Source organism: Gopherus evgoodei, chromosome 2 (assembly GCF_007399415.2).
Source record: "Gopherus evgoodei ecotype Sinaloan lineage chromosome 2, rGopEvg1_v1.p, whole genome shotgun sequence".
NCBI classification, from domain to species: Eukaryota; Metazoa; Chordata; order Testudines; family Testudinidae; genus Gopherus; species Gopherus evgoodei.
This window is the reverse complement of record NC_044323.1, coordinates 1,932,334-1,956,973: the sequence shown is the minus strand read 5'-3', so window position 1 is coordinate 1,956,973 and position 24,640 is coordinate 1,932,334. Positions and strand designations below refer to the sequence as shown.

Sequence of the window (24,640 nt, the reverse complement as noted above, 5' to 3'; positions counted from 1 at the left end):
ACAAGAACAGACAAAGTCCCACAAAAGAGACTCATGAAAGTTGAAGGCTCATGTGAAACATACATGAGCTATGATGCAAGTCAGGCCTAAAATTGATTCACAGCCCAACATAGCAGGTTCCACATGCTAGCTTGGAAACTGCTGAGCCACACTCCATGAGAAGTGCAAAAAAAGCAGATTTAAAAAGACATGTAACATATTTTGTCCATAGAATTAGGCTTCAGGAGGGTTAGTCATCAAATACACATAGGTTTTCCGTCGAGGCAGATCAGTACATCAGTACACATGCATTTAACTTTCAATTCTCGGAGCCAGGTGAAAATCTGACAATGACAAATCATACAGGAGTTAAATTAGATTGTCTCAGCCTGGATCAGAGTGCACATCTGTCCACATCACAAACCAATGCATGAACAACTTGACTCATGGAGGTGACATGAAATGGAAAAAAGTGCTATGTTCAGGAGTGACAAAAGGTTCTTCAGTATATTTGCTGTAAACATCTACAACAGAAAAAGGTTTAGGCATAATGTTTTCAAGCTGCCTCAAAATGATGCACAATTAGAAATGACTTATAAACATCTAATATGTATGTGCACACTACAGCAGTCATCACTGGTTCATCATTCTACCTCCTACACTGCCTTTCCATGACAGTAAAAAGACTGCATTCATTCATGTGTTACCACAATTTCTGGGTCAGCAATGCTGCTATCAATAGAATCTCCAGTTACACATAATCAGTGCTGACAGCATTGAAATAGCTTCAGATTACAAACAGAACAAAATGTGTTATGCATAAAACCTCCTCCCTCCTAGTCCCACTTGCAGATTTTTTTTAACAGTTACAAGCAGGTGACCTTTACTATAATAGAGGGCTGAGACAACTCAAGTGGAGCTGTATGGACATGTGGGTATGGAACCTGACAAAATACCGAGGAGCTTCTGTTTTGGTTAAATTTAATTACTCCACTAAATATCCAGAGTGTCAGCGGAATAAAACTGAATTTTGGCCACCAGGAGCCAGGGAGGAACTCACATAGAATGTTAAAAAAGAAAATGTCAGGCTGCCTCAAAAGGAAGAAAAAAAGAAAGAAAGGCTGTCACTGTAATGGAGTTTTTCTCCTAAAGATAAGAAAATCTACAGAGAACCTTTTCAACTTAGTTACGGCCATTTCTTTAGTTGCCAATCAGTGTCAGATGCAGACACACACAGTGAAACAGCTGAGGATACTAGGCAAAGAAGAATCTCTTGTTGACATTCTATTCTGATAAAAGACCATAGTTCATCAAACTCTATCAGTCTGACTAATGCTAAGATCTGGATGTAAATTCCATTAAATTCACGTGAGGACTGCCACAATGTCACAGGAATTGCATCCATATCTTCCCCTGCCTCCCCTGCACACCCCCACCCCAGCAGTCCACTCCAAGAGTGTCCAGCTGTCACATATCTGGGCAGGGACCCTTGTCCCACTGCCTTCTGACCGAAGATTTTAAGGCTGCACAGCTCCCTGCCTTACACTTTGATATCCTCAGCAAACCAGTCTGCTCTCCAAGGACCACGAACAGGGTGTTGCCAGCAGTTACAAGTTACCATGCTGCTCTGTCTATGCAAGCACATTTATTCTTTCTCCAAATCTTCTGCAAGGGTTGGTGCCTCCCTAGGACAGAAAGTCCTAACAGTTTGCTGGATCAGAAAGTAAGCCCTGAAAGCCTTTTATATACATATTTTTAACCAAAAGGCTTGTCTGTTTTTTCTAGTTTCTGGAAAATCCAGCTTGAATTAGGGAATCTGTGCAAACCACTGCACGGTATGTACCTCTCTAGAGTTATTTAGTTTCAGTGATTCACCTTAATCATATCCCACTGTTTTTAATTCCTGCAGGAGCTGTGGTAATCCTCCCCCCTGGAGTAGAACACAATCATACAGAAACCATTTGTAGATTTAATACAATACAGCCTACTGTTGCAATATCTGTCACAAGGGCAGGTATGGAAAACCCAGGAATTAGAGGTAAATATCCCATAACCTCATCTACTTCTACCATCAGGCTGCTCATAAAGAGAAACAAACAAACAAACAAACTACTCCACCAGGATATGCAAAAAACGTGATGAAAAATTTAACTTTGAGCTCACCGCTGAAGTAGTCAAAAGGATACCATGTCTCTTTAAAAAAAGACAGCTGATCAATATATCAGAGGTTGATTCAGTGAATGCTGCATATCCTGCAAAGACAATCTCTCTTCTCCTGATATTTCTTATTCTAATTGTGCACGGCAAAGAAATTACTGACTGTTAAAACAAGGGACTCAAGAAGCCACCAAAAAATCATTAATTTATTACTATTAATTTGTATTAGGACTGTCACGTTTCAAATGATCAGAAACTAAACTAAACCTGTGTCCTAGCCCCTACTATTACGCTGAGTCTCTTCCCAAGACAGAATGCTGATTCTTTGATCAGTAACCACCTTTTCCTGCTGCTCAACTCCTCCTCTTCTCCCTCCATTGTCTCTACTCATTGCCTTCCATGCCCATCTGAGCACGTTCTCAAAGCATTGTCTTCCTGGCGCCCTCTCCTCTGTCCCATTTTCTTAGCTGTCTTTTTTTCTGTCCCTTTTTGACTTGCCATTTTCCTATTATTTCTCATCATTCCCCTCTGTGCCTATGACTGCATCCTCCTCTTTGCTCTCCGCTCTCTTAGAGCTGCCCACTCTTCCTCCAGCTCAGAGATCTGTTACCCACTCAGGGAGTTCCTCCACAGCGTAAAGTGTACTGTGCAGACCAGGGAGCTGAATGCTGCCCACAGGAGTGCACCCACTCTGCTACTCAGGTTGAGTAGAATACTGACTAAAAGCATAGAGCAAGTGAGAATCTCAGGGGAGGTGGAAGAGCAACTCGCACAAAAGAATTGGAAAAGCAGACTGAAAGACCAAACTAGGTGTTTGATCTAAAACCAAGGTAGCACAGGAAAGGCAGAGGGCTGGTGTCCTAGAGACCATACCCTCAACAACATTCCCTGTGGAGGAAAGAATAGCTATCCTTGAATTACAAATTGCTCCTCTCCCCCTACTCATCAGATGCAATCTCTGCATAGGCTCTGCACATCTTCATCCCAGAATGAATACAGGGTGGGGGCAAGAGGCAAATTAGGGGCCAAAGCATAATAGATACACCTCTACCCCAATATAATAGGATCTGATATAACACGAATTTGGATATAATGGCGGTAAAGCAGGGCTTCGGGGGGGGCGGGGCTGTGCGATGCAGTGGATCAAAGAAAATTCGATGTAACGTGGTTTCATCTATAACGCGATAAGATTTTTTGGCTCCTGAGGACAGCGTTACATCGGGGTAAAGGTGTAGTCCTAACTCACTCTTTTACATTACAGAAGAGATCCTGGGTAGACACATCAGAGAGGTGAATTAAACAGCTTCATGTGGGTAACTATGAGGGTATGTCTATACTGCAGTTAGACAGCAGTGGCTGGCCAGTGCCAACTGACTCTGCTGATGCTAAGAGGCTGTTTAATTGCAGTTTAGACATTCGGGCTCTGTCCAAACTCTGAGACCTTTTCACCTGACAAGGTCCTAGAGCCCGGGCTCCAGCCCAACATGAACATTCACACCAAAGTTAAACAGCTCCTTAGCCCGAGCCTGAGTTAGTTGGCATGGGCCAGCCGTGGGTTTTTAATTGAACATATATCCTAGGTGAGCTAACGAGAATTGTAGATCTAAAGAGTTAGGAACAGATGAAATTGCTAGTACACCAGCCATTCTGACAAGCAGAAACCTCTCTAGCCATTGGTTTGCTTTAGGATATCAGAGAATTAGTCTCCTGCACTTACTGCCTCTTTCTCTCTGTCCATGATTGTTTCCAGCTCTTCAAAATGACGAAGTTTGATCTCCAGTTTCTTCATTTGTGTTTCCACCAAGAGGGCTACCAAGGACTTGATCTTTCGCTCTTCCACTGCTGCTAGGTGCTGAGGATAAAAAACACACAAGCTAGCGCCCTCCTGCACACACAACCTTTACAAAATAGACAGTTCAGTGCTTTAACGGATTGAATAACCAAATATGAATTGTGTCCTAGCTTTTCCATTTGTTCACTTTAACCAAATATTTATTTTCTTTTCATTTTCAATCCTTTATCTTCACAATGACAAGCCTCCCAATATTTCTGAAGTCTTAGTCACAGTAGATAGATGTTAAGTTTATATATAAATGAATACTATACAAGCTCACTCCTCCTAGAGCAGGGTTAGGCAACCTTCGAGAAGTGGTGTGCCAAGTCTTCATTAATTAAAGGTTTCACGTGCCAGTAATACATTTCACATTTACAGGGGCCAGCGGACGGAACCCCAGACTGGCAGCGGGCTGAGTGGGGCTGGCGGCCAGGATCCCAGCTGGCAGGGGCCAATGGATGGAACCCCAGACTGGCAGGGCGGGCGGCAGATAGAACTGCAGACTGGCAGCGGGCTCAGCCCGCTGCTGGTCTGGGTTTCCATCTGCCAGCCCTGCTCAGCCTGCTGCTATCCATCCAGGCTGGCAGTGGGCTGAGCGGGGGCAGCAGCTGGTCTGGGGTTCCATCTGCTGGCCCCATTCAGTCTGCTGCTGGCCTGGGGTTCCATCCATCCAGGGCAGCAGCAGGCTCTGAGGGGCCAGCAGCCGGGACCCCGGCTGGCAGCAGAGTGCCACTAAAAATCAGCTCGCGTGCTGCAGGTTGCCAACCCTTGCCCTAGACGATTTGATTTTGCCTTAAAACCATCTGAATTTGTGAGCAACTGGAGTAGAGGTTTTAAAATGGAAGAGCCAGGGGCTAACAAGGGATCAAAGGGCAAAAGATTTATTGTGGTTCAGTTACGTGTGATCTAAAAAGTCTTTACTATTGTGATGTTTGCGAGGCTACTACACAGACACACACACACTCAGGAAGACTGATATACCTCTGTCATTCTAGAGATCTTTGCTCAAGTGAACTGGAGGTTATGTAACTAGTTAAAAGTGGATCCCATTACAACATTCAACAGCCAACAAGTAAAATTACAATTTTGCCCATTGTAGCAGTTCCATATCAACCAGGGAGAGAGTCTACACAGCCTTAAGTAGCTACAACTCTCTGCCAGTGTATAAAGTTTGTTGAAAGGTTATATAAAAGAAACCCATCTTCCTTTACAACCAGCTTACAGCATTGCTCTTTTATGAAAAACTGAAGCTACATTCGAAATTTAAGAGTGCAAAAACAGATTACAGACAAAACCAACAAGCCTCAAATATCTCCCTCAAGCTTTACTTTTACTACTGCGGATAATCAGATGTATGTCTAAGGATGATTAATTATTTAAATACATGATATCTAAATGAGACAGCCCTCAAGCACTGCTTGAGTATTTCAAGTTTAAAATGTAAAAAGACAGAAGGATGAGCAGTTTAATCGACCACACATACTAGCTATTGTTACAACTCATTGCACAAATACAACCCCCTGCCCTTCCCCATCCCCCGAAAAATCGTTACCTATCTTTCATAACTGTTGTTCTTTGAGATGTGTTGATCATGTTTAGTCTATTCTAGGTGTCCACACGCCTACGTGCACAGTTATTGGAGATTTCTGCCTTAATGGTATCTGTAGGGTTGGCGGTAGCATCCCCTTCAGTGCCACACTCATGTGTTGGTATATTAGGTGCTGCCAACCCTACACTCTTTTGGTTCCTTCTTGCTGGCAACTCTGACAAAGGGGTAGGAAGGTGGGTGATGGAACGGACATGAGCAACACATCTCAAAACAGTTACGAAAGGAAGGTAACCATTTTTGATTCTTCATGCATTCGCTCATGCCAATTCCATTCTAGGTGACTAACAAGCAATAGCCTTGAAGTTCAGTCTAGCAGCTTGCAGTGCTGCTCTACTGAAGCCAGCATCATCCTGGGCCGGCTCGATAAGTGCGTAATGGGATGTGAACATGTGGACAGATGACCAGGTGGCCACCCTACAGATGCCCCGGATAGGTGCTTGGGTCAGGAAAGCTGCCGAAGAGGCTTGCACCCTGATCGAGTTGGCGGTTACAATCGCTGGTGATGGCATCTTCGCCTGATCACAGTAGTAGCGAATGCAGAATGTAATCCAAGAAATTATTTGAGAGGACACTGGACGACCTTTCATCCTGTTGGCCACTGTGATGAACAATTGCGTCGACTTGTCGAATGGCTTGGGCTTTTCAATGCAGAAGGCCAGCGCCCTCCTGACGTCTAGGAAATGCAATCTATGTTCCTCCTCCGACGTATGTGGCTTTGGAAAAAGAAGACAGGTAAGTAAATGTTCTGGCCCATATGAAACTGTGAGACCATCTTGAGCAGGAAAGCTCAGTGTGGCAACAGCTGGACCTTGTCTTTGTAGAAGACTGTATTGGGTGGTTCTGAGATAAGTGCCCTAATCTCAGAGACCTGGCGGGTGTATTTTATCACAACTAGGAATGTGACTTTCCAGGACAGGAGAAGGAAAGAGCAAGAAGTCAGAGGCTCGAAGGGGGCCCCATGTGAGCCGCAACAGCACAAGATTCAGGTCCCATGGCAGAACGGGGTCCCTGACATGTGGGTTGAAGTGCTCAAGGTTCCCCTTCCTTCTTCCGACTTCTTAGTTGCTGGAGACCGATGTGCCGCCCTCACATTGGATTTGGAACCGGGTCTCGACTCTGGTGCCAAGGTTGATTTGTTTGAGATGGACTGCGAGGACTGGTGGGAATATGGGACTAGCATTATGGGCATGCCCCACAGGTTCCAGTACAGCCATTGAGAGGGTCTACATTCCGGCTACCATGCGGTTGCTGCAGGTGCTGTGCTGGTTTCGTGAGTTGGCAGTGAATCCCCCTCCATGGCAAGGGGCTGAATCCTGGTCCTACTTAGACCATTGCTCTTCCGGTGACCAAGGCAGAGCTCTTGAGGCCTGAGTTTGCCAACTGACCCTGGTCGGTGACCAGAGAGGTGAGGAACGGTGCCTGCTCAACGAGTGGTACCAGGGAGATGGAGACTGGTGCTGAGACAGGGAGTGATTCCCACCTGGTGGAGACTGGCATCTGGGAGACTGTCTGGGTGAAGGTGACCTGCGCCATGGCAATCTTTGGTGGGAAGCTGTCAATGTTCAACTAGACAATGGTTCGATATGAGCAAGCACTGAAAAAGTCAGCCAGTCCAAATAACTTGCATCCAAGTGTTTTGAAAGAGCTGGCCTAGGAGCTCTCTTAACCATTAATGTTGATTTTCAGTAAGTCTTGGAACACCAGGGAAGTTGCAGAGAACTGGAAGAAAATTAATGTTCAGCCAATATTTAAAAAGACTCAAAAGAATGATTTGGGTAATTTTAAGCCTGTCAACCTGACACTGATCCCAGGCAAAATAATGGAACAGCTGATATGGCATATGATTAATAAAGAAAATAAGATATTAATAATTAGTGCCAATCAATGTGGGTTTACAGAAAACAGATCTAGTCAAACTAACTTGATATTTTTTGATGAGATGAAAAATTTGGCTGATAAAGGTAATAGTGTCGGTGTAATACATTTAGACTTCATTAAGGTATTTGACTTGGTACTGTATGACATTTTGATTACAAAAAGTGGAACAAAACAATCAATATGCCACACATTAATTGGAGTAAAAACTATGCAACTGATGGGTCTCAAACCGCAACTGTAAATGGGGAATTGTTATCAAACGAGGAGTTTCTAGTGGGACCCTGTAGGGATCAATTCTTGGCCCTACACTATTCAACCTCTTTATCAATGTCTGGAAGAAAATAAAACCATCGATAAAGTTTACAGAAGACTCAAAGATTGCAGGAGTGCTAAATAAGGAAGAGGGCAGGTCACTGATACAGAGCGAGCTGGATCACTTGGTAAGCTAGGCACAAGCCAACAATATGCTTTCCAATATGGCCAAAGGTAAAATCATACATTTAGAAACAAAGAACATTGGCCATGCTTAAAAGATGAGGGACTCTACCCTAGGAAAAATGAATTCTGAAAAAGACCTGGGCATCACGGTGGATAATCAGCTGAACATGAGCTCCCTATGCAATGTGGTGGCCAAATGGACTAATGAGATCATTGGAAGTATAAACATGGAACTACTGATTAAAAGCAGAGAGGCTATTTCACCTCTGAATTTGGTACTGATGCAACTGCTATTGGAATAGTGTGTCCAGTTCTGGTATCCACAATTCAAGAAGGATGCTGATAAATTGGAAAGGGTTCAGAGAAGAGCCACAAGAATAACTAAAGAATTGGAAAACATGCCTCAGTGACTACTCAAGCAGCTAAATCTATTTAAATTATCAAAATGACAACTAAAGGGTGACTTGATCACAGTATATAAGTACCTACCTGGGGAACAAATATTTGCTAATGAGATATTCAATCTAACAGACAAAGGTATAACATGATCCCATGACAGCTCAAGCAAGAAAATGAGATTAGCAATATGGCAAATATTTTTAACAGTGAAGGTAACTAACCACTGGAACAATTTAACATAAGAACGGCCATATTGGGTTAGACCTATGGTCCATTTAGCCAAAATCCTGTCTTCCAACCATGGCCATTGCCAGGGGCTTCAAAGGGAATCAACAAAACAGGCAATTATTGAGTGATCCATCCCCTGACGTCCACTTCCCACTTATGGCAATCAGAGGCTAGGAACACCCAGAGCACGGGGTTGCATCCCTGACAATCTGGGCTAATAGTTTTGGCCTTCACAATATCCCCTGGCAACGAGTTCCACAGATTCACTCTGCATTGTGTGAAGCAGTACTTTCTTATGTTTGTTTTAAACCTACTGCCTATTATTTTCATCAGGTGACCCATGATTCTTGTTTAAGTGAAGGAATAAATAACACTTCCTTATTCATCTTCTCCACACCATTCGTGAATTTATAGACCTCTACCATATCCTGCTTAGATGCCTTTTTCCAAGCTGAGAAGTCCCATTTTTTTTAAATCTCTCCTTATATGGAAGCTGTTCCATACCCTTAATCATTTTTGTTGCTCTTCTCTGTACCTTTTCAATTATAATACATATTTTTTGAGATGAGGTGACCAGAACTGCACTCGGTATTCAAGGAGTGGGCGTACCATGAATTTATATAGTGGCATTGTGATATTTTCTGTTTTACCATCTATCCCTTTCCTAATGGTTCCTCACATTGTCAACTGGTTTTGACTGCCACCACACATTGAGCCCGAAGACCCCAATACCTCGTTCTTGAGTGGTAACAGAAAAATTTAGACCCTATCATTTTGTATGTATAGCTGGGATTATGTTTTCCCATGTATATTACTTTGCATTTATCAACAATGAATTTCATTTGCCATTTTGAGCATGAGCTTTCGTGGATGAATACCCACCTCGTCAGATGTAGCATGCATCTGACGAAGTGGGTATTCACCCACGAAAGCTCATGCTCCAAAACGTCTGTTAGTCTATAAGGTGCCACAGGACTCTTTGCTGCTTTTACAGATCCAGACTAACACGGCTATCCCTCTGATATTTGCCATTTTGTTGTCCAATCACCCCATTTAGTGAGATTTCTTTGTAACTCAAATTTTGACTTAACTATCTTGAGTAATTGCGCGTCGCCTGCAAATTTTGCCAGCTCACTATTTACCTCTTTTTCCAGCTCATTTATGAATATACTGAACAACATTCGTCCTAGTACAGTTTCCTCCCTCGACTGTGAAAACTGACCATTTTTTGCTACCCTTTGCTTCCTTTCTTTTAACCAGTTACTGATCCACGAGAGGACTGTACCATGGGCTGTTGTGGATTCTCCATCATTGGAAAATTTTAAATCAAGACTGGACATTTTTCTAAAAGATCTGCTCTAGTTCAAACAAGTTATTTCAGGGAAGTTCTACAGGCTGTGTTATGCAGGAGGTCAGACACAATGATCCCTTCTGTCTTGATAATTTATGAAATCAGCAATCTTCTCATAGGCTGTTTTGATCAACCATGTCTAGATAAAGAGCATTATATCCATCTACAGCAGAAAGTGTGTCCAGGGTTGGGAAAAAATGAAAAAAGACCCATAGGTCCTGAAATGCATTTTCATGGTAAGGGAAAATTAATTCAGCAATTTGGGGTTGGGAAGGGAAGATATGCAGTGGGTGTATCACCAAAACAATTAAAAAACAAAACAAAACCCCAAAACAAAACAAAAAACTTATTAGAGAGGTAGCTGTGTTAGTCTGGATCTGTAAAAAGCAATGAAGAGTCCTGTGACTATTCACCCACAAAAGCTTATGCTTCAATACATCTGTTAGTCTATAAGGTGCGACAGGACTCTGTTGCTTTTTTAAAAACCTATTATTTACCACTTTGAGCCTTTCACCAAAGGTGTTAAAGCACTTTACAAACTGGGTGCGTATGGGGAGTATTAGCTCCATTCTACATGTAGAAAGCTATAGTGCAGAGGTGAAGTGACTTGCCCAAATTCAAAGTTATTAGCAGATCTGCGAACAGAAACCATGTCTTCTGATGACCAGCTCCCAACTCATCACTATATTGTGTTGCCTTCAAAACACACTGACACGTTCTTTTAATAACATTGTCCTGTAGCCATCAAGCTCCCCCAGAAAAGCTAACTGCAAGATTTCTCCTGTGACACTTACAGTTCTATTTCTAACGCAAAGTTTGCAATACTATAATAGCTTTCCATATAATCTAGAGTTAATGGTCTGGGGTTAATATTGAAGTTTACATTATTCCATCTCAGACACAGACATCGCTCACAAATGGCCTTAATACTGTCTGAATTTTTAGTGTAAATGGGAAGAGAAGTCCTTGTTGCACTCCAATTCTATGCTGGAGTGTTAAGGTCCTGATTACAGAATATTATTTCCTCTAATATAAATTTTCTTTGTGTGTCTTTGTCCAAATCAAAAGGACTGCATTATCCAAGCCCTTTCTCCCTCTTACATCTACCATCAACGGAAGAAAATGGCGACATGAGCTTGATTGGGAGCAGGAAGCCTCTCAAAATAAAAGATGAAAATTTCACTCCTATTTACATTTTTATTGCTTGCCTGAAAATGCCTATCAATCCATGGTGTGCAGAAGAGAAGTAACTCTTAATATAAGTGCATGGTGCTCTGGCTATAAGGGGTTTTGCTATTTACAGAAGACCTCATTTCTACTCTTCAGACCTAGATGCTGACATGCAAAATTACCTACAATGAAGCCAAATGGTCTGAAGAACCAGTGCCTTTTTGGGAAATAGTCCGATATTATAGCACTAGAATTTGGCTTTAAATAAGGCCTTTCATGCTCTGACTGCTTTGTAAAGCGCCTTGGGACATCTAGCCCCTCGTACTGCACTGACTGCATATGTAAACTAGGTTGCGGTTTAGAACCTTTGATATTAAAATCTGTTTTGAAAGGAAACATTCACTAGAGTTATCACCAAATGTCATGAGATCATAAAGCAAGGACCCCAGTTTATCGGGAGGACTTCCAATAGTGTAACATTTTTCCATTACCAGTTTGCACAACTTTTTTGCACCCAAGAGAAATACATAGATTAGTATCTAATAGATCAAGAGTCCAGAAGGCTACACTCAGCCACACACACAGCACATATGCAGCTCTTATTGTGCATCCCAAGGCATTTCACAGTACAACATAACAAATCATATGCATGCCTCAGTTTTGCCATCTGTAAAATGCGTACATGTTGCCCATGAATGATGTGAAATTAAGTTAGTGTTTGTTACGACAGTGACATCCTCAGATAAAAGGTTCTTCAGAAATTAGATCAGAATTAAAAGTACTTGGATCATCTTACCATCACTTGATGAAAGAAAGGAATTCCAGATCTGAGAAGCACAACTAAGGTGTACATGTCATTTTTTCACAATTGTGTGGGTTATCACAGCAGACAAAGGGTTATTAAAGCAGAGAGATCTCGAAGGTGTGTCAGAACATGACTTTTAAACAGCTTCTTTAAATGGCTCAAAATATCTGCTCCTTGTGAGCACTATCTGCTTACTTTACTGAAAGCATTTATTCCTTTTAGCCTTGCAGTGCTAATATAGCTATGAAAGCATGATATGATTCTGCCATGGCTTGTGCATCAACGTTTAAGATCTGAATTAATCCTTGATATTGATGATGCAAGGGACAGAAGGAACAGCTTGATCTTCAGATCTCAGGTTGAGTTTATAAGGCTGATAGAAAAAAAGTCACCTTGGTATTCACATCTCAAAATAATCCTAAAATTAATAAACGAACCATGGGGGAATCCCATATGCCAGTTTAATATTACATTTTAAAGTTTTTGTCAAATTGTAAATGGGGCTTTGACTTAATCCCCTTTCTCAGATCAGTCTCAATAAAATGATGCATGACATTTCGATGACTTTAAACATAACCATTGCCGTAAGGTGTCAGATGACTACCTAAAAGATTGCTTTACCTGAATCCAGCATCTCAAATTCAAGCGTTTTGAGAGTTTAAACAGTCCCATTTTAGTGACATCATCATACCCTAATTTGACAGAGTGCCCTTTTCTCAGATAAGAATTCACATCAATTTAAACCTAATCAGAAGTGAGTACAAGCATGCTCAGGGGAAGGGAATAAGGCCTATATTAATGAATCTGCCCAGACTGTAGGTAGATTACACACATACGCACCTGAACAACTGTCAGAGTCACGACAGAGGCCAGAGTATGACTCATTATCTGGGAATATAACAAACAACAGGGACCAAAGTCTAACGACATGGCTACACTGACCTGCAGTCTGGACAAAAGGGGTGTGAATAGCAGTGCACACGGAAGTGCTGTTCTATAACTTCCCCCCGTGGATGCTGCAAACTCAGGATCTTCAAATTTGCACCCTCAGCACCCAGATACCCGAAGTAAGAAAGAACATCTATGGCTAGGAAAATCTAGGGCGCTTCCCGAACACAGACTAGTTTAAAGGGAAGTGAAGTCCAAGTTCAAGACAGGCAAAACAGTGGGAACTCCTTTCAAGAGTTGCTGAGCCCTTCCAGAACCAGAGGCTCCACTAAAAACCAGGGGGAAGGACACTGTCACACACTCCCTACAACTCCCCTCATCATCCACCTGCAGGGCTTCTGTGTACCCTCCAAAACCTCCTCTTCCCATACCAAGATCCCCTAATCTTCCTCCCACGGCAGGAGTTCTATATGCTCCATTCTCCTTCCCGCCAAGGGCTCTCTGTGGCCCCATACTTCCCTCCCCCGCCCCCAGTGAATATCTATTCCAGGAGCAGGCAAACTTTTTGTCCTGAGGGCCGCATCGGGTTTTGGAAATTGTATGGAGGGCCGGTTAGGAGAGGGGGTCGAGGGCCAGCCTCCACCTCCTATCTGCTCCATCCAATCCCCCTGTCCCCTGACCCCGCCCTCAAGGACCCCTGCCCCATCTACACACCCCTGCTACCTGACCGCCCCCGGACTCCTGCCCTGCCATCTACGCCCCCCCCCCCAATTTCTGATGCTCCCCCGCCCTGGACCCCTGCCCCATCCAACCACCTCTTCTCCCTGTCCCCTGACTGCCCCCAGAACCTCTACCCCTGACTGCCTCATGCTGCCTTGTCCAACCCCCCTCTCCTTCCTGACTGCCCCCCCCGGAGCTCTACCCCCATTCCCCCCCAGCCCCGACCCACTGACCAATACCCCAAACTCCCCTGCCCTCTATCCACCTCCCCCCAACTCTGTGCCCCCTTACCACGCTGCCCGGAGCACTGGAGGCTGGTGGCGCTATAGCTGTGCCACCCGGTCCTACCACTGCCGCCACCACCACCATGCAGCACAGAGACCGGGTCAGATTGGCTTTGCAGCTGCGCTGCCCCCCCCGAGCTCACAGTCCCTCCACCCAGAGCATTTCGCCAGAGCCAGCGAGCTAAGGCTGCGGGGGGGAAGGGGGCACAGCAGGGGAGGGGCTGGGGGCAAGCCTCCCGGGCCAGGAGCTCAGGGGCTGGGCAGGACAGTCCCGAGGGCTGTAGTTTGCCCTCCGCAATTTATTCCCAGCATGTCAGGTTCCTCCAACCACATGCTGTCAGAGGTTCTGTTTGTCCCAATCCCTGCACTTATCCTAACATCCTTCCCCCCCACAAGACGGGCTCATTTCTTCCTTCCCCCCGATGCCAGAGGCTCCGTCAATCTGTCTCCCATTCCTCTTCTGAGGTCAGTTTGTTTCAAAGAAATATGCAGTAACCAACTGGAGTTCTTTTTCCAGAGGAGCTAACAGCTTTCCCTTGCTCTACCAGAGTATTATATTTGCCTCTTCTAAGCATCATTAGCATGGCAATGACTACTCAGTCACTGTCAGAAAATGCAGGACAAAGAAATCCAGCACTGGAAAGTATGTATCCCAAGCAGGGTCAAGGGACCTGCAAAGAAGAGACACATGTACACACACATACACACACGGGATGAAGCACAAATCATCATCATAAAGCAAACCAGGCTAGTGATGTGGCAGATAATCTAACTGACCTACCACACACAAGATGGGGTCACAGTAATAAGGGCCTCTCACAGAGGTAGATAAATGCCACAGATCCATCCTACAGCAATAATTAATTGGGGCTATTCTACTGTATGAGCAATTTCAGTGCTGAGGCCCACCCAACTGGACCAAATTATACATTTTATTACTAAAACCTGAACTGGAGTTTGTGATGCATAGTATTCTGCAGAGTTAGTGAAAAGAACAAAAAGACAGAGAAAGGATTACAATGAAACAAATTATCTGGGAAGTAGAGGAGATGTCTTAAATATGAGGAGGGAGGAGGAAGAAGGGTGTAACATTCATTAAATTGAATGAAGCAGGATACTCAGAAGATATTTACAATAAAAACTGTAAGCCAGAGCTGCCATGTGGAACAGTGATTCAAGCAATGGCTCATTAGGTAAAGTCTGCAGACAACTTAATATGTGAGAAACAAAGATTTTAAAATATACATAAAAAAGGTAGACTAAAAAAAATAATTCATTGATTTGTAGCTGGAAAGTTTGAGGCCATTTAACACAAACATGGAATGGAAAAAATACCACACTCAATATCCAGCCCTGAAAAAAAAAACTGGTTACTCACCTTTTAGTAACTTTTGTTCTTCGAGATGTGTTGTTCATGTCCATTCCAAGCAGGCGTGCACACGCCATGTGCACACCAGCCGGAAGATTTTCCCCTAGCAGTGTCCCGTAGGGTCGGCCCTGGCGCCCCCTGGAGTGGCGCCACTACGGCGCCCTATAAAGGGGCCCATTGACCCTCCACCCCCTCAGTTCCTTCTTGCCGGCACTCCGACAGAGGGGCAGGAGGGTGGGTATTGGAACGGACATGAACACATCATCTCGAAGAACAACAGTTACTGAAAGGTGGTTAACCGTTTTTTCTTCGAGTAGTTGTTCATGTCCATTCCAAGCAGGCAACTCACAAGCATGTACCTAGATGGTGAGGTCGGAGTTCACTGCTGACCGGAGTACTGCATGACCAAAAGCTGCATCATCCCTAGCCTAGTGCGTGATGGCGTAGTGCGACGTGAACATGTGGATGGAGGACCATGTGGCCGCTCTACAAATCTCCCGAGTCGGGATCTGAGCCAGGAATGCCGCAGAGGAGGCCTGCGCCCTAGTGGAGTGGGCCGTGACCGGAGGGACAGGGGTCCTAGCTATGCGGTAGCATTCCCGGATTCCCTTGCGATCCATGAAGAGATTCACTGAGAGGAGACCGGGAGCCCTTTCATCCTATCTGACACCGCGATGAAGAGCTGCGTCGAGCGTCTGAACGGCTTGGTACGCTTGATGTAAAAGGCTAAGGCCCTGCGGACATCCAGGGAATGTAACCTCTGCTCCTCATCGGAAGAGTGTGGTTTCGGATAAAACACCGGGAGAAAGATATCTTGTCCCATGTGGAACTGTGAGATGACCTTAGGGAGGAAGGCCGAGTGAGGTCTAAGTTGGACCTTGTCCTTATAAAAGACAGTGTATGGGGGCTCGGATGTTAACGCCCTGAGCTCCGACACCCTCCTGGCCGAGGTGATTGCCACCAGGAAGGTGGTCTTATACGACAAGTACAACAGGGAGCACGAAGCCAGGGGCTCAAAGGGAGGCCCCGAGAGGGCGGAGAGAACCAGATTCAGGTCCCAGGCAGGAGCTCGCTGACAAACATGAGGAAATAGCCTGTCCATACCCTTGAGGAAACGCCCTAGCAGTGGGCTCGCAAACACCCAGGTACCTCCCCTCTCCCTGATGGGAAGCCGAGATGGCCACCAAGTGAACACGAATCGAGGAGAGGGAGAGGTCCAGTTGTCTGAGGTGGAGCAAACAGTCTAGGACAATGGGGATTGGGACCCCCAGAGGATTGTGACCTCACTGACCCGACCATATGGAGAAGCACTTCCATTTGGCCAGGTAGGTGGCCCTGATTGATGGTTTCCTACTACCGAGCAGCACTTGTCTGACCTGCTGGGAGCACTGCATCTCCACCGGGTTCAGCCATGGAGCATCCAGGCTCTGAGGTGGAGAGATGCTAGGTTCGGGTGACGGAGGGAGCCTTGGTCCTGCGAGATCAGGTCCGGAAGCAGGGGCAGCGTCAAGGGCGCCTGAATGGACATGTGCAGGAGTGACGTGTACCAATGTTGGCGCGGCCACGCCGGAGCTATCAGGATTACCCGTCCGTGGTCCCTGCGGATCTTCAAAATCACCCTGTGTATCAGGGGGATCGGAGGAAAGGCGTAAAGCAGACCAACCCCCCAAGACTGGAGGAAGGCGTCCGACAGAGACCCCAGACTACGGCCCAGGAGGGAGCAGAACCGTCGGCACTTCCTGTTTTCCCTCAAGGCGAACAGGTCTAACTGGGGAAAGCCCCAGAGCTGGAAGATTGAGCATACCACATCCCTTCGGAGGGACCACTTGTGACCCCAGAACAAGCGGCTGAGGGTGTCCGCCAGGCTGTTCTGCTCCCCTGGAAGGTAGAACGCTGTCAGGTGGGTAGCACTGTGGACGCAGAAATCCCACAACACGAGGGCTTCCCTGCACAGCGGAGAGGAGCGTGCACCCCCGTTTGTTGATATAAAAGACTGCCGATGTGTTGTCCAAGAGGACTGAAACACATCTGCCAGCCAGATGGGACTGGAAGGTCAAGCAAGCCAGGCGGACCGCTCTCAGCTCCCTGACACTGATATGCAACTCGAGGTCCTCTGGCGACCACAAGCCCTGTGTTCTGAGATTTCCCAGGTGCGCTCCCCAACCCCGATCTGAGGCATTCGTTACCAGAGAGAGGGAGAGTTGAGGGGCGGTGAAGGGGACACCCATGCACACTTTCTGCGGGTTGAGCCACCACCATAGTGAACTCAGCACCAAAGGGGGGAATGGATACCATTGAGTCCAAGGGGTCCCTGGCCGGGCAGTATACTGTTGCTAACCAGGACTGCAGCGGACAAAGCCGGAGTCTGGCATGGTTTACCACATAGGTGCATGCCACCATGTGACCCAATAGCCAGAGGCCGATCTGCGCTGTAGTAATCGGGGCACGTTGCAGTCCGAGGATGAGCTCGGAAATCACATGGAACCTGGATTCCAGAAGGAACGCTCTGGCGTGGGTGGAGTCCAGAACCGCCCCTATGAACTCTATTCGTTGCATAGGAGACAGGGTGGACTTGGCTTCGTTCAAGAGAAGGCAGAGATTGAGAAAGGTCCGCTTAGTGACCACCACCTGAGCCTCCACCTGCTCCTTGGTGTGGCCCTTTATGAGCCAATCGTCCAGGTAGGGGAGTACCTGGATGCCCCGCCTGCACAGGAAGGCCGCCACAACTGCCATGCACTTCGTGAAGACCCTTGGAGCAGCTGACAGGCCAAACGGGAGCACCGTGAACTGCAGATGGGCGTTGGCCACGATGAACCTGAGGTATCGATGGTGTCGGGGAATTATGGCAATGTGGAAATAAGCGTCCTTCAAGTCGAGGGCAGCGTACCAATCTCCTGGATCCAGGGAGGGAATGATCGAGGACAGGGACACCATGCGGAACTTGAGCTTTTGTACAAACTTGTTCCATCGCCGCAAGTCCAGGATGGGTTTCAGGCCCCCTTTCGCCTTCGGTATTAGGAAATACTGGGAGTAGAAGCCTTTGCCCCTAAGCTCTCGAGGGACTTTCTCCACCGCCCCTGCCTCCATGAGGGACTGCACTTCTTGAATTAGAAGTTTCTTGTGAGATGGGTCCCTGAAGAGGGACAGGGAGGGGGGCTGGTGGGGCGAGAGGGAGGAAAACTGGACAGAATATCCCCTCTCAACCGTGCGGAGCACCCAGCTGTCCGACGTGATTCAGAACCAGGCATGACAGAAGGGGGACAGACGTGATCCAAAAGGTAGGGGTAGAAGAATCCAGAGTCTCAATAGGTAGGTCGCCCTCGACAGTATCATCAAACAGGGGGCCTAGGCCCCGACGACGGTCTTGGTTGACCGGACGCCTGGCCGGAGGGGTGGCGTTGGTGACACCTCCTGCCATTTCTGCCCCACCTGCGCCCTAGCTCCTGGCGAGTCTGAGGCTGGTGGGGGTGTGGGGCCGCCTGCAGCCTAAACTGCCTGTGCTGGGTTGCAGGGGTATGCAAGCCCAGCGAGCGAAGCGTGGCCCTCGAGTCCTTCAGGCTATGGAGACACTTGCCCATTTTTTCTGAAAACAGTATCTGCCCCTTGAAGGGGAGGTCCTGAATGGTCTGCTGGACCTCACAGGGAAGGCCTGAGACCTGGAGCCAGGCTCCCAGCCTCATGACCAGGCCCGTGGCCAGGGCGCACGAGGCTGAGTCCACCGCATCTAGGGCCACCTGGAGAGAGGCTCAGGATATCAGTTTCCCCTCCTCCACCAGAGCCGAAAATTCTGACCTCGAGTCCTGGGGGAGGAGCTCCGTAAACTTCGACATGACTGAACATGTGTTATGATCATATCGGCTTACGATCGCCTGTTGGTTGGCAATACGGAGTTGTAGGCCTGCCGCAGAGTACATCTTTCTACCAAAGAGGTGTAGTCTTTTGGCATCCCTGTTCTTCGGTGTTGACCCCTGACGCTCCCGTTGGTTGGCTGGGTCCACCACCAGGGAGTCCAGGGTGTGTGCGTGAGTGTACAAATGTTCGTGCCACTTACAGGGGACGAAGTAACGCCTTTCTCTGGGCAGGATGGGCCAGTGAGGCTGGCGTTTGCCATAAGGTGCGGGACATATCTGCTTTGGTCTTGGTTAACGGAAGAGCCACCCTGGATGGCCCTGAGGGAGCCAGGATGTCTACTATCGGATCCGCACCCACCTCGATTTCCCCAGCCTGGATTGCGAGGCTTTGAGCTGCTCGCCTGAGCAGTTGGAAGATCTGAGTGTCCTCCAAGGGGCAGTGCCGCAGTCCTGCCCGAGACCGCTTCGTCTGGGGAGGAAGACGAGGAAATTACTTGGATTGGCCCTTCCTCAGGTGCATGTAGCCCTTCGGGGTCCTGCAGCACATGGTACTCTGGTTGCAGGGCTGGTTCCAATTCTAAATGTGGCACCGCAACCAGTACCAGGGTCGCCAGTGAGCGGCTTGGTGTATCGGGCGGTGCCTGTGAACCCGAACTGTAGTCGCTGCTGGTGCCGCCGCCCGGCTAGGGGATGTTGAACTTGAATAAGGCACACCTTTGCCCGGTGCCGGTGCCGGAGGCAACTGCGCCAGGACCACCAATGCCGAGGAGACCGAGGCCGACCTTGATCGAGGACCAAACGCCTGACCTACCAACTGGTGGTAGGCCCAGGGGGTCCAAAACAGCCACTGATGGCGGATGCCATTGCTGCTGCCACTGTCAGTAACGCTGGTGGCTCACCCTCGGATCCGATCTCCTGCTCTGCGACCAGCTAGAGTGGTAGGAGTCTGCCTCTGAGTATGAAGTCTCTGAGTAAGAGGACCTGGGGGGAGCAGCACCCCGTGCCGTTGGAGAGTGATGCTGAGGCGGCGGGGAGCCTCCTGTCTCGTCCGGTGCCGTCCTAGCGGTGCGGGGCGGGGAGAGAGGCAACGGCATGGCTGGCTTGCCCCTCTATTGTACTGGGGGACGGACCGTGGTAGGCAACTCCTGACTATGGTGCGGGGAGGCCGGCGCCGGGAGTCCCATCAAGTCTGAGGCCACCTTGAATGCCTCCGGTGTTGAGGGGAGGCGCAAATCTCCGCTGAGGTCCGGGGATCTAGGCCGGTCCGGACTCGACCACCCTCTCTACAGTGCGGGAGTCGACGGAGCAGCCGAGGGCTGTAGCCCAGCCTGTCCACTTGCACCTGCGGACGGCGTCACCCTCTGGGGGTCCTGGTGGGGTGACTGTTCCCTCACACTGGCTTCCTCCTCTTAGCGGGCACCGGAGATGGTGAGCGGTGCCACACTGAGGCCGACTTCCTATGACCCAACTCCGTTCGGTGCTGGGTTTTAGAAGACTTGGGCTGGGCCCTAAGTTCTGATGCCGGTGCTGGGGTGTCCTGCACTAAGGAAGATGTGCTGGGCAGCGCCTCGGCTGGTTCTGGGTCCGAGGGTGGCTGCAGGGCAGCCTCCATCAGGAGGACTAAGTCTTTGAGCTCTGTCTTTGAGAGTTCTCAGCTGGAAGCCCCTGCAGATAGAGCACCGGTTCTTTTGGTGGCTCTCTCTGAGGCACCTCAAACAAGCAGAGTGCGGGTCACTCTTGGGCATGAATTTCCCGCAGTCCTTGCAGTTTAAACCCGGGGGACCCGGGCATGCCCCAACGGGCGATGAAACGTGGGGGCGGGGAATCCCCCAACTACCAAGAACTATATACAAATAACCTAAGTAAACTAACTATATACTAACCATATACATGGACTATACACGAGGATAGGACACTGCTAATTTGCTATGCACAAGACAAGTTCCAGCTAGCCGTCACTGGTGCTAAGTCGGCGGGCCCCTTTATAGGACGCCATAGTGGCGCCACTCCAAGGGGCGCCAGGGCCGACCCTACGGACACTGCTAGGGGAAAATCTTCCGGCTGGTGTGCACGCAGTGTGCACACACCTGCTTGGAATGGACATGAACAACCACTCGAAGAAGAACAACAGACGACCTTTCATGTGAGGATCTCAAAGATCTTTACAATTATCACATTGCCCTGTGATGTAAGTGTTATACTTATTTTACTGATGAAGAAACTCAGGTACAGAGAAGTTAAATGAATTGCCTAAGGTCACACAACTAGTCAGTGGCAGATCCAAGAAGAGAACCCACAAATCTTGCCTCCCAATTCTGTTCCTTGACCACTAACAGCACACCCAGCAGAGACAACTGCCCACATTACACGTTGAAAAGATGACACTCTTTTTGGGGATGCTTGCCCTGACTTTACAATGTTTACAATTGTAGCATTAAACTATTCACAGGGAAACAATTTCATTTAATGATAGTGTTCAAAGAGCTGAAGTGAAAGAGCATAAACAAACAAAGGAGCACTTCAGCTCCCAGTGGTTTGGAACAATGGACTATTTTTGAATACTGCCCAACTGAAACTGGAAATCAGCTGCGGTGGACATTTCTGTATGACAAACCTTTGCTTTGGTGGCAGCTGAGGCAAGAGCAGCAGCTGCAGCTGTAGCTACATTTCCTTCAGAGATTTCATGTTCCACTTTCTTCTTTCCAGTGTCGCTTTCCTTGTCTTTGCACGCCTCAACGTTCTCCTTGTTCTCTTCTGCCTCCTTCTCTTCTAAAGAGATGACCCAATAATTTTTTTACATTCATTCTTCACTTCATGATTATCACATCAGGGACAGGATTTACATAGCACGTACTTCTATGCTCACACAGCATAAACCATGAACGAGCACATTACAACATTCCCACTTAGGTGCTTTATATTATTAGAGTACCTCAGCATTTCCTCCACATACTGCTACAGAAGCAGTTTGAACACCTCTACAAAATGTATATTCCAGAGGATCCCCCCAAATCCTTAGGCGTGATGCTCCCAAAGCGTTTTCATTTTCGACCCCATGCACTCTTCTCTCTTCATCATTTTTTTTAGTCTTAATATCAAAATAATTTTAAGTTGTATTTCCAATAAACAAATTCCATGATCATCTCCATTCTGAGAGGCAAATGGAGACCTTTTTATTGTTTTGCTCTGTCCTCTCCTAAAATCCTGATGAAAAAAATCCTGTCAGAATAGATGTGCCAGATCTATACGACACAGTCAGAACACAGATTCATGTAATAAGTGACATGGTATTTTAAAATATAGTAAGATACTATGATTTTTCAGTACTTTATTCCCAACCAGTCAAATGAAATAATTTGCACAACCTCGTAAGGAAACGGAGAAAGCTTGTTAAGCTTTTAAGCACAAAGCTGTGTTCATAGTAGTCCCATTCATCTGCTTCTTTACATTAGGAATGGACCAACAGATTAGCAATACGGAAATAAACTCATTTATATGATTTGTGCTCACTTTAGTTTAGCAATCTGCTCACCCAGTCCCTACAGCCAAGATGAAAAAAGTCCCTAAACTGAAGTCTGAAATGATTGCAATATGAATTTAGCACTTGAGCTTTTCTGTGAAATGAACTGGAATATCTACCGCTGAACCAGGCTGCAGACCTGATGTGCGAGAGAAAATATTTCTGCCACAATTAACTTTATAGTCTATTCTTGCAGCTTTGGAGAAAGGCTTTTAAAACTAAAATGCAGCTCAAGTAACAGCTGGTGTCTATTACCTGACTTGGTATCAGACGTGACTTCATTGTCCTGCTCCTTTTCTGGATTTCTCTCATTTTCTCCTTCCTGAACCTTATCACCTTCCTCTATTTCACTTTCTCCTTTGCTTTCAACCTGGAGTGTTGGAGGGGGATAAAGGAAGAGAGAAAGGGGAACATAAGAAAAAATTCCTTGTTAGCTTGGTCACAGAATCACCTGAAAGCTCTATCATCCTTGGGACGGTGGAATCAATTTGGGACTGCCTGTTAGTTCTTTTCACAACCATGGTCAAGATTCTTGGGCACAAAGCAATTGCCATATTGGATCAGACCCATGATCTATCTAGTCCTGTAAGCCATCTCCAACAGGGGAAGCACCAGATTTTGTTTCTTGCTCCTCCTTGATGATTGATGTAAACACCGCTGCTCTGTTGTTCAGCATTATTCTGACTGGGTGTCCTTGATGTGTGGCAGGAAGTGTTGGCAAGCATAATGGACTGCTGAGCTCCAATATGTTGATATGGGAGGGGGGTCTATTTGCCCTGAGATTTAAGGTTTTGGAATTGTGCACCCCAGCCTACGAGGGAGACTTCTGTGGTGACAATCCTCATGGGAGGAGGCTGTACAAGTGAAACTTCTCTCCCCCACCCACTTTTGTGGGTCCTTCCACCGATTCAGAGGACTGAGGACCTTCTGAGATATGGACACCTGCTTGGACCAACAGTTTGTTGGGAGTGTAGACAGTTCTCAATTATGGTTGAAGACACCAAGAGTTAAGTCTTGCTAGGGAAGTCATGAACGTACAGGCTGCCATATGGCCTAGAATTTGTAGCAAAGCCCTTGCAGTGGGGTTTGTGGACTCCACTGGACTGTTGAAACAAGGATGGACATTGTGATCAATCTGCCCCTGGGGAAGTATGCCCTGTCATGAAGCACCCATAGGGACACTACTCAAAGAAGTGGAATTCTTCACAGATTCTAGCTTATCCCAACTCAAGGACCTTAACTGTATTAATGAAATGAGCAGTGATTTTATGCGTAAGGGTGGAGGTGGGAAATATTTTAAAATTGGCAAGTAATTTGGACTTATCTGAATGTCTGTTCTACTAGACTGGGAATTAGTTTCCAATAAATTTGGAACAGTAATTTTCATGTCCATCATTACCTTACACTGTATTTACATCTCTTATTTCATACAAGCAATATAAAGACAATCAAAAGAATACAGCAAACAAGGAGTAACATTCACAATTATGTATTGTGAGTATTAGGCTTGGACTATACTACAAAGCTAGGTCGACACTGGGCAGCTTATGTTGACCTAACTACATCAGTGTCTACACTACAGACTTGCTACTGATGATGTAAGTGCTCTACTACACCAACATAACTCCAACTCCATGGCAGGCATAGGGCTTATGTCGGTGTAGCTAGGGCGACTCAATGTCTATGCAGAAACTGTTCCTCACATTGGCTGTTAGCTGTCATACTTGTTAATTTCACAGCTCTGCTTGAGCCATGAAATTGACAAGAAAGCTGGCTCCTGGTTCCCCAGCTGGGCTGCTGCAGGTCTCCGGCAGGGCCGGATTAAGGCTGGGGCTCTAGAGGCTGCAGCCCAGGGCCTTGGCTCAAGTGGGATCCTGCAAAAATAAATCACAAACTTCGATCTCCAGGCCGCTAAAAGGGGCTCTCAGGCTGGCTGCCTGCCTGCCATAGCACCATGCTGTTCCTGGAAGCAGCTGGCTTCTGTCATGTCTCTGCAGCCCCAAGCGGGGAGGGGAGGGGGGGGAAGCGGCTCCGTGCGCTGCCTCTGCCCCTAGCACCGTTTCCACAGCTCCCTGTAGCTGCGGGGGCAAGGGGAGGGCGTTTGCAGGCACAGGCAGCATACTGAGACCTGCTGCCCCCCTCCCCCCAAAGGGTGTGCAG

General features: G+C 47.0%; 1 protein-coding gene across 2 annotated transcripts in view; it reads right to left on the bottom strand.

The window, feature by feature from the left end:
- The window catches only part of SMARCC1 (SWI/SNF related, matrix associated, actin dependent regulator of chromatin subfamily c member 1), a 196,920-nt gene that overhangs the window by 28,341 nt on the left and 143,939 nt on the right, over positions 1 to 24,640 (bottom strand). Inside the window, exons 23-25 of one of the 2 annotated variants that reach the window (XM_030549765.1) lie at positions 22,736 to 22,850; positions 21,575 to 21,729; positions 3,854 to 3,988 (exon numbers count right to left, since the gene is read on the bottom strand). In XM_030549765.1, coding sequence (XP_030405625.1) covers positions 3,854 to 3,988; positions 21,575 to 21,729; positions 22,736 to 22,850 — 405 coding nt within the window. The remainder of the gene's footprint in view (positions 1 to 3,853; positions 3,989 to 21,574; positions 21,730 to 22,735; positions 22,851 to 24,640) is intronic. The other variant, XM_030549766.1, reaches the window with a different exon arrangement.